General features: G+C 46.5%; 1 protein-coding gene across 1 annotated transcript in view; it reads left to right on the top strand.

Moving 5' to 3' along the window:
* Positions 1–12787, top strand: part of INTS1 (integrator complex subunit 1) — a 2112141-nt gene that overhangs the window by 524285 nt on the left and 1575069 nt on the right. The window contains exon 11 of the mRNA XM_069647642.1: positions 3230–3406. Within this exon, the coding sequence (XP_069503743.1) occupies positions 3230–3406 (177 nt within the window). The remainder of the gene's footprint in view (positions 1–3229; positions 3407–12787) is intronic.

A 12787-nucleotide genomic window follows, 5' to 3' on the forward strand; every position in this document is an offset into this window, starting at 1 on the left:
GTATTCAATAGCGTGCTGAAGGTTCCTAAATGGAAATCAGTGGATAGAATGGGTTCCTGGGATGTCCAGATGTCGCTGTCAGACATCATTGACGCTATTAAGGCCCTAAAAAACTCTCGTGCTGCTGGTCCAGATATGATAAGTAACGTCAGACTAAAAAAAAATCCAGAGATCTGGGCACCTTTCATTGAGTGTTTGTTCCACAAAATCGCAAAATCAAAGTGCTTGCCTAAATCATGGCTAACAGCAATTGTAATTCCAATTCACAAGAAAGGCTGTTGGGACGCACCTGAAAACTATCGTCCTATTGCCCTATTAGACACCATTGGAAAACTCTTTGGTTCCAATTTGAGATGTAAATTGGCGAGTTGGGCTAAAAAGGCGGGGATCATGGACATCCGGCAAACTGGATTTTCAAAGGGTACAGGTGTGGAAGTTAATCTTTCGATCCTGACAGCTTTGAAATATTATGCATTACAGAGTAAAACCAAACTGCATTTAGCCTTTATAGACATGAGGCAAGCTTTTGATGGAGTCAACCGGCAGATGCTATGGGCCAAACTAATGAAATGGAAATGTCCTATGGCCCTTCTCACCCCAATAATGGCACTCCATACGGAGACCTCTTTCAGGGTACGCCTCAACAAACAAGGCATATTATCCGACAGCATACCAACGACAAGGGGTGTTAAGCAAGGCTGCCCATTGGCCGCGGATCTATTCAAATTATTTTTGGCAGATCTCCCACTCTTCTTGGAGCAAGCACACTGTTTTCCTCCACGACTAAACGGAACTCCAGTTCGGTATATTGCGTATGCTGACGATCTCGTGCTGATTGACAGAACACAAATCGGCCTTCAACGTCTGCTAAACCGTCTGCATGAATACATAGTTGCAAATGAATTGGCCATTAACCCAGACAAAACCAAAATTGTGTCGATTGGTTCATTAATGAGTAGAAGAGATCGTGCCTTTAAATGGACGGTAGGTGGTCAAAAACTAACGTCTGTTAATTCGATTCGCTATCTAGGCATCGAATTTAACAGCTCAATCAGGGAAGTTCAATGGCTAAATATGCTGAAACTGAAAGCAGTAAGACTGGCACTGCAAGCAGCCCTGATTAATAAAAACTTTGGTAAATTTTCATTATCGCCGGTGATAACGTTCTACCGCCAAAAGGTTGTTCCTATTCTAACGTTTGGGGCAGAGGCGGGATGGAACATCAGTGAACAAAATTGGAATACTGTAGAGGGTCTTTTTTGGAGACGGGTTTTTAATCTCCCAAATTGTATTCCAATTACTGCAATACGCCACGAACTTTCGTTAAATTCTATTTTCTCAAACGTAGTTTGGAAATCCATCTCACTTTGGCGTAAGATGAGAGAAGTGGGTGGTGCGCCAGCATACAGAATACTCACCGCCCCCGACGATTCGCAAAGTAGTACCTTGTTGGCACAATGGAGCTCAAGAGTGCAAGAGTGGATCGTAGCAGCGGACATCAATTATTTCGACCTGTTCTCACGCCCAAGAGTGGCAAAAAGTAAATTTGAAGCCTGGGCATGGATTATAAATGTGGAAAGATACTCAAATCTTGATCTCTCCAATAAGATAGGTAACGTCCAGAAAAAATTAAATTGTCAACAACCCTACCTCCTGCAGTGCTACAATCGCCAATATCGAGAGCAATTTCTTCGTTTCCGCTTAAATACGTTGAGTACGAAAGAAATTCTTTTCCAAAGACGGCAGCCTGCTATAAACAACAATCTATGCCGTTTCTGCGAGGAATCGGTTGAAACACTGAAACACCTGACTATAAGATGCTCAGCAATTGCTAACTTACGCTCTGTCCACCTAGGCGTATATGCCCCGCTAAACGATGATATGAACTCCTGGTGGTGCCTGATAACCTCAGGCCAAAACATTAAACATGTCTGTGCGGTTGTAAATTTTATGAACGCTCTCCTGAGATGTCCCCCGTAAGCAAGTGGGGCGTTGAGTTGATGCTCAAAGTGTGTAATTGATTAATTGACATGTCGACTGTTTATTTGACTTTGTTTGTCCGTTCGCTTGATCATTAAGTGCCTTATATGTCACAAGGTTGCGCAGAAGATCCTTGTGGAAAGCATAATAGGACATATCAATGATGTTGTAACAATAATATGTATTGGAAGTTTACACGATTTGAAACAAAAGTCTTCTTTTCTTTTCTTACTTCCACCTTGGTGTTGGAGGGAGAAAGGACAAGAAACTGTAGTTTTTCAATAAAAAAAAAAAAAAAAAAAAATTGCCCCAGCCAGTACGTCCACAATATGATGGTTTGTACTGGTTCTGTTCAGAATTTAAGACTAGTAAAGTCAATGGTGACTTTACATGCCCTGGGAGACAGTGGTCAGTCCCAGGGTATGGAGTCTATACTGGGGGTCACGAAGACACCTCTGTGTCACTGCACTGAGACCCCATAGCCCATTAAACACTTCTAGATTCAAAGAAACACACTCAAATCATGTCCAAGAGTGAGGGTAAAAGAGTCTCACTCTTGGCAGGAGAAAAAAATAAACCCCAAAAATCCAGCAAAACTGCTGGGGGACTCTCTAGGTTAGGAAATTCAGCCTAAACAGAGAATTCTCCCTAACACTGAGCAATGCTGTTCTCATCTGCTCAGGGAGAATTCAGTCCACTTGTGCCCAGTTGCACATCCCATTCTTTAACTTGCAAACCCCTTCTAACAGCAAAACCAAACTTCAGAATGTTGCACCACTCTGCAGCAGTTAGTCAGGTTGATGAACTGTTTGGATGTAATGATTACATCTTCCTATATTTGCAGACCGTAATAATCTCCCTGTTCTCGGTCTGCTTGATAGATTGCCTTTTGTGCCGTCTTGACACCTAATCTACCTTAAATGTGTATAACAACTGCAAATGTCCCCGAAATTGGCTAAACTTGATGAGTCATAGACATGATATTTTATTGTATTTATCATTGGTACAAATGCATCCTGTGAAAGATTTTTTTTTACATTTTGATAGTGATAGCCCGATTTGAAGTTTATATATTTCTATGAAAATCTGCATATTCTCTGACTTGACATTTAGTCAGAGGAAAGTGCCTCTGAGGTATGCTTCAACTTGTGAGTGTTTAATAACTCCATTACACGTCTGATTTGTTTGCAAATTCTTTTAAGTCACACTGGTCATATATCTTTTTCTGAAGAACTGTTTTGTTTTTTAGTTCCTAGCAATGGTGTTTCAGGATTTACTGACCAACAAGGAGGATTACCTCCGGGCATCCAGGGCATTGCTTCGCGAGATAATAAAGCAGACTAAGCATGAGATCAACTTCCAAGCTTTCTGTCTTGGACTTATGCAGGAGAGGAAGGAGTCTCCATTCACAGATATGGAATTCAAGGTAAGGATCTTTATCATAGTATGCTTGCTTTCGATTAATAAGTAGAACTTCAAGTAAACATTTGTTCAGTTTTACATGGAAGATCTTAAATGTCAGTTTTAAGGTACTACAAAGACACCCTGATCCTTGCGTGTCTAACATTGCAGAGTTCGATTGATTGATATTTTATTTCTATCGTGCTCGTACACAAGTGTTTCAGAGCGCGACAAGGCAAGGGAGGGGAACAGTGGAGAACAAAACAGCGATCTTACCAGGTCCAGTGACATTGAGAACGCGCAAGTGCATGGAGAGGGGGAGGGGAAAAGTGCATGTAAGGAGGGAGAAGTGGAAAGTGCGAAGCAGAGGAGAAACAGATAAATAACAATAAATAAATAATAAAGGCAACAAACAGTGGTAATGCAGCCAGCAATTTGCATTTGCTAGGTTTAAGGCAGCAGACAGGGTAGGTCTGATAAGTGCAGGAAGAAAAAGGGGGGCTGTATGGGTACAGATACAGATCCCAGTGTAAGGGGTGGCCCGGAGGCAGTGCGGGAGGGTGGCAGGGTGAGCAGGTACCTGGGCCTGAAGGACAAAGGGGTGGCCAGGTGCACCGTGCCAAGAGAGAACAGATCAGCAGGGGAGAGGGGGAGCGAAGGCAGAAGAAAAGAGGAAGGTCTTGAGGTGCTTCCGGAACCGGAGATGGTTCTCCTCAAGTTTTAAAGTGGCAGGGAGGCTGTTCCATAGGGAGGCCCCAGCCAAAGACAGAGATCTACCCCCAGCTAGTTTGTTTGAAAAACGACTGACCCTGAGGGAGTTGGAGGTAGAGGAGCGAAGAGCTCGAGAGGGGAGGTATTTGCAGAGGGATAGCTGAAGGTATTTTGGACCCAGGCCCCAGAAAGCCTTGTGAACAATGCAGAGGGTTTTGAATTTAATCCTTGCATCCACTGGGAGCCAGTGGAGAGATTCCAGAGCTGGAGATATTCAATCCCAGGGCTTGAGGCCAAGGACAAGTCTTGCAGTCCTGTTCTGGATTAGTTGCAGAGGGCGGAGAGTAGAGGCAGGTAGATTTTGAAAGAGGCTGTTACAATAGTCCAAGCTAGAGAGAACCAGAGCTTGGGAGACCATGAGCTTCTGGGGGAAGGAGAGGAAAGGCAGAGTACCTCTGAGGAGGTGCAGTCGGAAATAGAGACCTCAGAGATGTGGGCGGAGAAGGAAAGGGTGGAGTCAAAGATGACCCTGAGGTTCTTAGCCTCGCAGGTGGGGGTAGGAGGAGGGCCAAGGGAGGCTGGCCAGAGAGTGAGGGGAAAAGATGGTGAAGGTGTGCCGATGAGGAGGATCTCCATCATGCTGGCATTCAGACAAAGATCATTGGCGGAACACCAATCTTGAATGGCAGTTAGGCAATCAGAGATGAGAGAGGGAGAGGAGGTGACAGAGGGCAGCCTCAAAATGAGTTGTGTCGTCAGTGTAGCACTGGAAATTTGAGCAGAAAGTGGCAATGCAGTGGGCGAGAGTTGCCAGGTATTGGATAAAAAGTCAGGGCGAGAGGTTTGACCCCTGGGGAACACCACAGGTAGAGGGGAAGATAGATGAAAGGAAGGACCCAAGTTGGACCTGGGAGGGTCGTCTGAGAGGAAAGAGGTCAGCCAGGCCAAAGCCTGATCAGTGATACCCAGGTTTTCACGGAGACGGTTGAGCAGGATGGTATGGTTGACTGTGTTGAAGGCAGAAGAGAGAGATCGAGGAGGATGAGGACAGAGGGAGTCAAGGTTGGAGAGCAGATCTTCACGGATGTTCAGGAGAGCAGTTTCCGTGCTTCTGGCAGCTCTGATGCCAGAATGGTAGTCATGTAGACAGCCAACAGAATTGGAATGAAGGTTAAGCTGAGAGATGGCCAACTTTTCCAGGAGTTTGCCAAGAAAGGGAGTAAGGGAAATTGGGCGATAGTTAGCTGGACAAGAAGGATCAGCTGTGGGTTTCTTGAGAAGAGGATGCACAAAGGAGTGCTTCAGAGGGGAGGGGAAGGATCCAGAGGCAAAGGAGTGGTTGCAAAAATCAGCACGGGCCGGAGCAAGGGTATCAATGTGGTCCTTGATGGTTTTAGAGGAACAGGGATGAACCTGTTTTGACGAGGTTTTCATAGATCAGACTTATCTGGCGTTCTCGTCAGGGTGAAAAGAGGAAAGGACAAGAAGGATGGTGGGAGGGTGGCTAAAGGAGGGTCAGCAAGCACAGATGGAGAGGGGAGAGGAGGGGTGTGGGTGGAGAGGGTTGACAAGATGTCCTGGGTTTTTTAAATGAAGTGAGAGGCAAGGGCATTGCAAAGAACCTGGGAGGCAACAGGAGGGGTAGAGACCTCAGCAGGGTTGGCCAGCTCCTTGCAGACTTTAAAGAGTTTCGGCTGAGTTGTTAGATGCTGCAGAGATACGAGCTTGAATGTGGACACTCTTCTTGGTGAGGACAGAGAGTCGGTATTGCCTTTGTAGGAGGCGACAGGCCAGTTTGTCAGAGGATGAACAGGAAGTCCTCCATTTCCTCTCTGCTGCCCTACACTTGGGTTTAAGTGTAGCTAGGTCAGAGTCATACCAGGAATTGCACTTGGCTTTGGATCCTCATGACAGGGGCAAGAGCATCAAGCATATCAGAAATTGAAGAGTAGAGCAGAGACAGGGCTGTGTCAGGATGTGAGACAGCCAAAGGTGGAGGGGGTAGAGAGAAAGTGGCGGCAAAAGCCTCAACTGACACACGCTTCATCGGCCGGATGTCTGAGAAGGTAGGTGGCAGTGTTGGGGTAGGCTTGGCTTGGGGGGAAGAGAGGGAGAGATGAGATGAGAGAAGGGGGTGATCGCTCCAGGAGAGAGGAGTCGTCAGAGGGATGGGAGAGGGGGAGGTCAGAGGAGATCAAGACATCGAGTGTGTGCCCTGCAGAGTGAGTCGGGCCAGAGGGGAGGATGGACAAGGAGAGGGAGTCGCAGAGGTCACGGAAGAGTACAGAGGAGGAGCAAGGAGAGTCTAAATGTATATTTAGGTCACTGAGGAGGAGGAGGAGGAGTTCAGTGGTAGAGGCCAGGAGGGAGGAGGGGAGGTCTGCCCACTCAGTGAGAAATGAGGTGATTTGACCAGGAGGCTGGTAGATGGTAACCAAAGTAAGAGAATGGGTAGGCGAGAGAGAAAGCCTGCAGACAAGGCATTCAAAAGAGGAGTAGGCCTGAGTGGGAATGATAGAAGCAGGAATCCACTCAGGAAAGATCAGGGCTACCCAACCCCCCCCCCACCGGACCAGGAGGATCTGAGTGCTGAGAGGATCTTGTAGCCATCAGGGAGGAGAGTGTCAAAGCTCGTGACAGAGCTGGCCATGAACCATGTCTCAGTAAGACCAAGGACATCAAGGTCTAGTTCTTCAAGGAGGTGGCAGATGTCAGAGGAGTGTTTGACGACAGAGCGAGAGTTGAGAGTGGCAATATGAAGAATGTTGCCAGCCTTAAAGACCTTCAGGGGAGGGGTACAGATAAGAGGTACGCCCTGCAGAGGAGAAAGAGTCTTAGGAGGGGCAGAGGGGGAGGAGGAGGATAGAGAGGGCAAGGTAGCCAAGGGGGAAGAGGAGGGGACAGCAGGAGATGAGAGGAAATTATTGAGGCGAGGGAAGCACCTATCGAAGAGGAGGAGATTGGCCTGAGGGCCTTGGATCATGACAGTGCCATTTAGGTAGACATTAATGATGACTTTAGAGGAGTCGAAGGAAGCCATGAGAACTTCCTAGCGAGTGCCACCATTAATGGGAGAGGAGGAAATAGGGCAGAGCACAGAGACCATATGAGGAGTCCATAGTTCTGGCGAAGGAACGACAAATAGGATGTCGGTAAGGGTCTGTCTGGCAGAAGCATTGGAATAGGTGTCAGCGATAGGAAGACCACGGTTAGAGGCCAAGATACTCAATGGTGGCAGTCTGAGGTATGTGTATAACACTAGTGGAGCATATCCTGCTGTTCTAATGGTTTTTCCATACCAGGGACCCCTGTATGAAAACTAATATTGAAACCAACAGCAATCCATGTGTTCATATGAAAGTGTGTCTGGCACGTGCATGTAGCCATATTTGTTCATGGCTGCTTCCGGATTTGGTATGCAAGGGCTGCAGTCACCAAATCTAGATGTTGTGGGTGTCTGGAATCTACACCCGTGCAAAAGCCTTCAAATGTTTCAACGGCCTACAGTGATTGGGAGGTCGCCAGAAATGTAAATAATGCTTCCATTCAAAAGGGTGCACAGTGTTCACTCAGTTTCCAAGTTCTCGCTATGACTGTAGAACAGAAGTTTTCTTTCGGGACACATCTCAATGAGAAGACCGCGCCAAACTGAAGACCTTGCAAAAGTTTTGCCTGTCTGCATCTTGCTAAGCCAATCTTATAGCTATGTTCTGCCAGGGTCTGCAGACAACAGACTTCTCAACCAACCAAGGAACCTCCTCTTGACCAAGCAGGCAGTCATGTTGGAAGTCTCCTAGATCTGCTACTACCATCTAAAGGATTTGTGCTCATCCATGTTTAACCAAGACTGCATGTTCTGATGATCGGAACAGTACGTTCAGCCACCAAAAAGTGTGACTTTAACGGTAAATATGGAGTGCTGTACAGAAATTATAGTGTTGGATGCAGAGATCTTGGATGTCAATGGTGCATGCGTGTGTGAATACTTCACAGTACCCAATGATGGAGTGCTGGAAACACTGACAACTATGGGCCCTGGTTGCAAGTAGGTTTGACATTGTTGCCTTGTGTGTGTGTGTGGTTTGTCCGCATTGCATACATTGTTGGTTCGATGGGAGTGCCAGAAGTAAGCTGACATGCGTATATAGTTGGTTCCATGTGTGTGGTCATTGTTAGAACATCCTACAGTTTTTGGTGTATGGCTGGAGATGGTGCAGTGACAAGTCTTGCAGTGTGTCCACTGGGTGCAGTGTTGGAATACTGTCAGTATAGAAGAGGGTAGGGTGCAAGTGCATCTTCTGTGTGCTTGAATACTGCAGTGTGTGAACTGCCATGTTCTAGTAGTGTGTGCATAGAAGTGGATAGGGTTCAACTGCATATTCTATGGGTTTGGGTAGTGTCCACTGCGCGGAGTGCTGACTACTGTACTGCACTGTGAAGTATTGGTTTTGTGCACTGAATAGAGTGTTGGGAGCAGGGCCACTGTTGTGAACAATTTGTTGTTTCGGTTGGCAGTACCAACCTAGTATGTGAATGAAAGTGGCTAGGGGTGGTGGAGGCTGTTATGTTTGAAGATTCTGCTAACTGTTGCATGTTTCCATGTATAGCTGTATTACGGTGCAGAGGTTGGGTAGGAGTGCCAGTGGCGGTTGTATATTTGTGGATTGTGGTACTTGGTCACATGTTGGCATGCTTGGTTGGATTTTGTTGCAGTGGGTGTGTCCAAGGCCTAGACTCTTGGGTGCATGGCCAAAGGCTGTAGGCCGTAGGTCATGCACCCAAGAGCCAAGGCCTTGACCACACCCACTGCCGCAATGCAGTTTGGACTCTGCATCAGTCAGAGGGTGGGGATCTGTAAAGAATGGTTGTGGAGCACATTTTAGACTTGGTAGAGCACCAGAAGTGAACTGCCCTCGTACGCTGTTGGTTCCATGGGTGTGGTGATTGTTAGAATATACTACAGTTTTCAGTGTATGGCTGGAGATGGTGCAGTGACAAGTCCTGCAGTGTGGACACTGGGTGCAGTGTTGGAATACTGTCAGTATAGAAGAAGGTAGGGTTGAAGTGGATCTTCCATGTGCTTGGATACTCTGCTTTGTGCATATTGGCGGAAGTAGGGCCAATCTTGTGAAGATTGTGGTTTGGTTGGCAGTGACACAACTTAGGGAATGGAAGTGGGTAGGGGTGGCAGAGGCTGTGGTATGTTTGGGGATTCTGCAAACTGTTAAATGTTTCCATGCATAGCTGTGTTATGGTGCTGGGGTTGGGTAGAAGTGCAGCTGGCTATGTAACGTTTGTGGATTGTGGTATCTGGCCACATGTTCGCATGCATGGCTCTATTATGTTGTGCTGGGTGTGGGCAAGGCCTAGACTCTTGTATGCATGGCCAAAGTCGGGATGGGTGCCGCTCTGGATGATTTTGGATGCTGAAATTGCGAATTCTTTTGCAGACGTTTCTACTGTAGGTGCTTTGGAAGCACACGCGACGGGCACTCAAAGTGTTTAACGGTAAATATGGAGTGCTGTACAGAAATGATAGTGTTGGATGCAGAGGTCTTGGATGTCATTGGTGCATGCGTGTGTGAATATTTCACAGTACCCAATGAGGGAGTGCTGGAAAGAGAACAGTGGAAAGGGAAGAAGTACTGCCCCTGCTTTACAGCGGCACGGCCCTCACTGTAGCTGGGAAAGCACACGTGCCACATCCTGCCATTCCGAGCATGGTGGGCATGGAAATGGAACTGTGGGGATTATCCAATCTGGTGTTCAGGGTGTGGTTGACAGGAAGGGGCGGTTCTATTTTTTTCCCCAATACTCTGTGTAGGCAGTTTGGTAGAGATGGAGAGATGCAAAGTGCTGATCATGGGTGATACCTTTGTGCAACATCTGCACAGGTGTGCCATGCAAAGAGGCGTTGTTGATCATTTCTGGTTGGAAGGAGTGGACGCTTTGTGGGGCAGTCTCTGAGTGCAGTTTCCACAGGATGGTTTGCCTTCGCAGATATGTGGTGTCTGTGGCTACCGTTAATGTGGTGGTGATTATGGAAGTCTATATTTGGGTTACATGTCATATGGATGTTTGCTCCGTCACCTGAAGAAGTTGCTGAATGCAATGAGTCAGATTTTTACCACTGCCAAGGTAGTTTTCTCATGCATAACACAAAGAGGAGTATAGGACCATGCCGGTGGGTATTTGTCCCCAGCCAGAGCTCGGAAGGTGTCTTGTAAACAGAAGCATGTGTGAATTGTGTACTACTGGGATGTTCTCCACCCACTATGAGATCATGAGGTCAAAAATATGCAGTGGTTCCATAGAAATGGCATTTATTTGACCGCCATTGGCAATGCCATTTTCTTTTACACTGTGCAAGAAGCGTTGACCAGAATTCGGTAAAAGCAATCGGAAACGTATATGAAGAGAAAAAAAAAATTTGTTTGCAAGCATGTAAAAAAGTAAACACAAAACCAAAAAAAAAAAAATAATCTTTTTTGCGAACCACCACTACAGACCCAATCCCCTACCCGGTTTCACATTTCTCCCCCAAACGCCCCCCCCCCACCCCCGAAGCGCGATAACTCAGCGGATTCCACTGTAGTTTCAGCATTACACGTGCCACATCCGGTCCTTTTCAGGATGGCAGGAAGGGAAATGGGACTCTGGAGGCTAACGCGTTGCTCAATAAGGTTTCTGGTTGTGGTGTGTACGCAAAAACTGTGGCAGAATGTCTATTTGTACAGAGAACTGCAGAATGCTATGGTTGAAGTGTGCAATGTAAGGGGAAGGCATGCATTGTATGTACTTGTACATTGCTAAGAAACATTGAATGCTGCGTTTGTGAAATATTTTTACGAATTTTGTAGGAGACGGGTAAGTGTGGAACAAAATTTGTAGCTTTGTCAGAAGGAAAGAAGATAGTTACTGTTTGGATATTAGAATGGCTAATATGGGTAAATGAAACCGTTGAAAGCATATTCCATTGCAGTGGCACTAGATGGTAGGTGATGGGAGAAAGAACAGTACTTCTTGTAAGTACATTGTGGACGTTTAGTGGCAGACAGCCTGCTCAGAGACACTTATAACAGAGTTGTAAAAATAGTGTACAGAAAATATTTCTACCTGTACTTTGCGGTGATGGGTGGCCATGTGGATTGAATGTGGATGCAGAAATCTTGGATAGGTTTACAGGACTTTATACTGGGGGTGCTTTCGCATCACATGCCACTTACACTCTGAATGTGTAACAGTACGTATGAAGTGTTGTACAGAACTGACAGTATTACATGCTGACGTCTTCGATGTGATTGGTGGATGCGTGTGTGACTATTTAACAATACCCAATGAGGTAGTGTTGGACAAAAAACTGCACGTGCCACATACTACCGTCTTCAGCATGCTACCCATGGGAATGGGACAGTGGGGACTATAGTTACTGAGGGTGTGGGTCACAGGAAGGGGCGTTAATACTTTTCTCCATTACTGCGCGTAGTGAGCCGGGCTGACATGGTTGCCATTACTTGCAAAGGTAATGTAGCAGAGCAGATTTGGTCCGACATCACTTACAGCTCAAAGCTATGTGACCCCCTACTCTGTTCTGAAAAGTTACGAACAGATTGCAGAGCACCTCTCGGGTGTGGACTTTTGTAGGGCTGCTGTGGAGACCTTGCACCCGGAAAACAGGCCTACATCGTTGAAACAAATACATACCTGTGCAATGGCATGTTGTGGCGTGTACTTTCCCAGTAACACTCCATAGATTGCAGAACACTGCACTTTTCTGATTTCCTAGGGTCCGGATTGTGTCCGCGAAATAAGGACCCACGTGCAGCGTGGGTGCGGTCGCATGGTGACCTTATGAATGTTCTCTATTAGGACGGCTGTCCGCAGGACTCCTTTTGGCTGGAATACTTTGTGCTCATGTGCATAGGTATCCTATGCACACCGTTGGGATCTCTGGACTGATTAATAGTGCGACACGTGCGCTGACCATTTTGGAACACGCTGGGTGTTTATAGGGTATTGCAGGTGGGATGTTTATGTGCGCAGCTAACTGTAGGACGTGGGTGGGCGGCTTCACCTAATTAAAGTTTGTCACAAGTTTGTTTGCATATGCTGCACAGGAGCAGTGTCACCAGGAGACAGAGGAAGAGATAGGCATGCATGTACTTGTGCAAAAGACAAACGTCTGCTCCCACAACTAATTATAGGTGGTTCACAAGATGCGCACATGCGGGTTATACTGACGTCATACGGATGACTCCATTGTGATTGCAGATAGGCCGGGCTGGTGCAGTGTCCGTAGTCCCTTTTACTTAATTGCAGTTATTCCTACCAGTACTGTCCACCGCTGAGTCATAACAGCATTTTAACAACAAAGGAAAAGCCACCTATACAGTCGGCAGCAATTGAAATATCAATGTTCACTTCCACACGTTCATACATACCATTACGAAAGGAAGGGGGTAGCAGAAGTGCATACTTATTGTGGGGAATTGGGGATTTGCACAAGTTGGTCTTGAGGGGAGGAAGGGATTGAGGTATCAGCGTAAAGTCTCTAATCACACGGATTTTGAGGGGATGGCGGGCTGTGAAATGGGGAAGGTCCGGCAGTAGTACTTTATTTTGTCCATAATATGTCCTTGTACGTAATCTTTTAGGGCGACAAAATTGTTCACCTATTCTTCCATTTTGCCTTCCA

Source organism: Ambystoma mexicanum, chromosome 2q, assembly GCF_040938575.1.
Source record: "Ambystoma mexicanum isolate Mex_15411 chromosome 2q, UKY_AmexF1_1, whole genome shotgun sequence".
NCBI lineage: Eukaryota > Metazoa > Chordata > Amphibia > Caudata > Ambystomatidae > Ambystoma > Ambystoma mexicanum.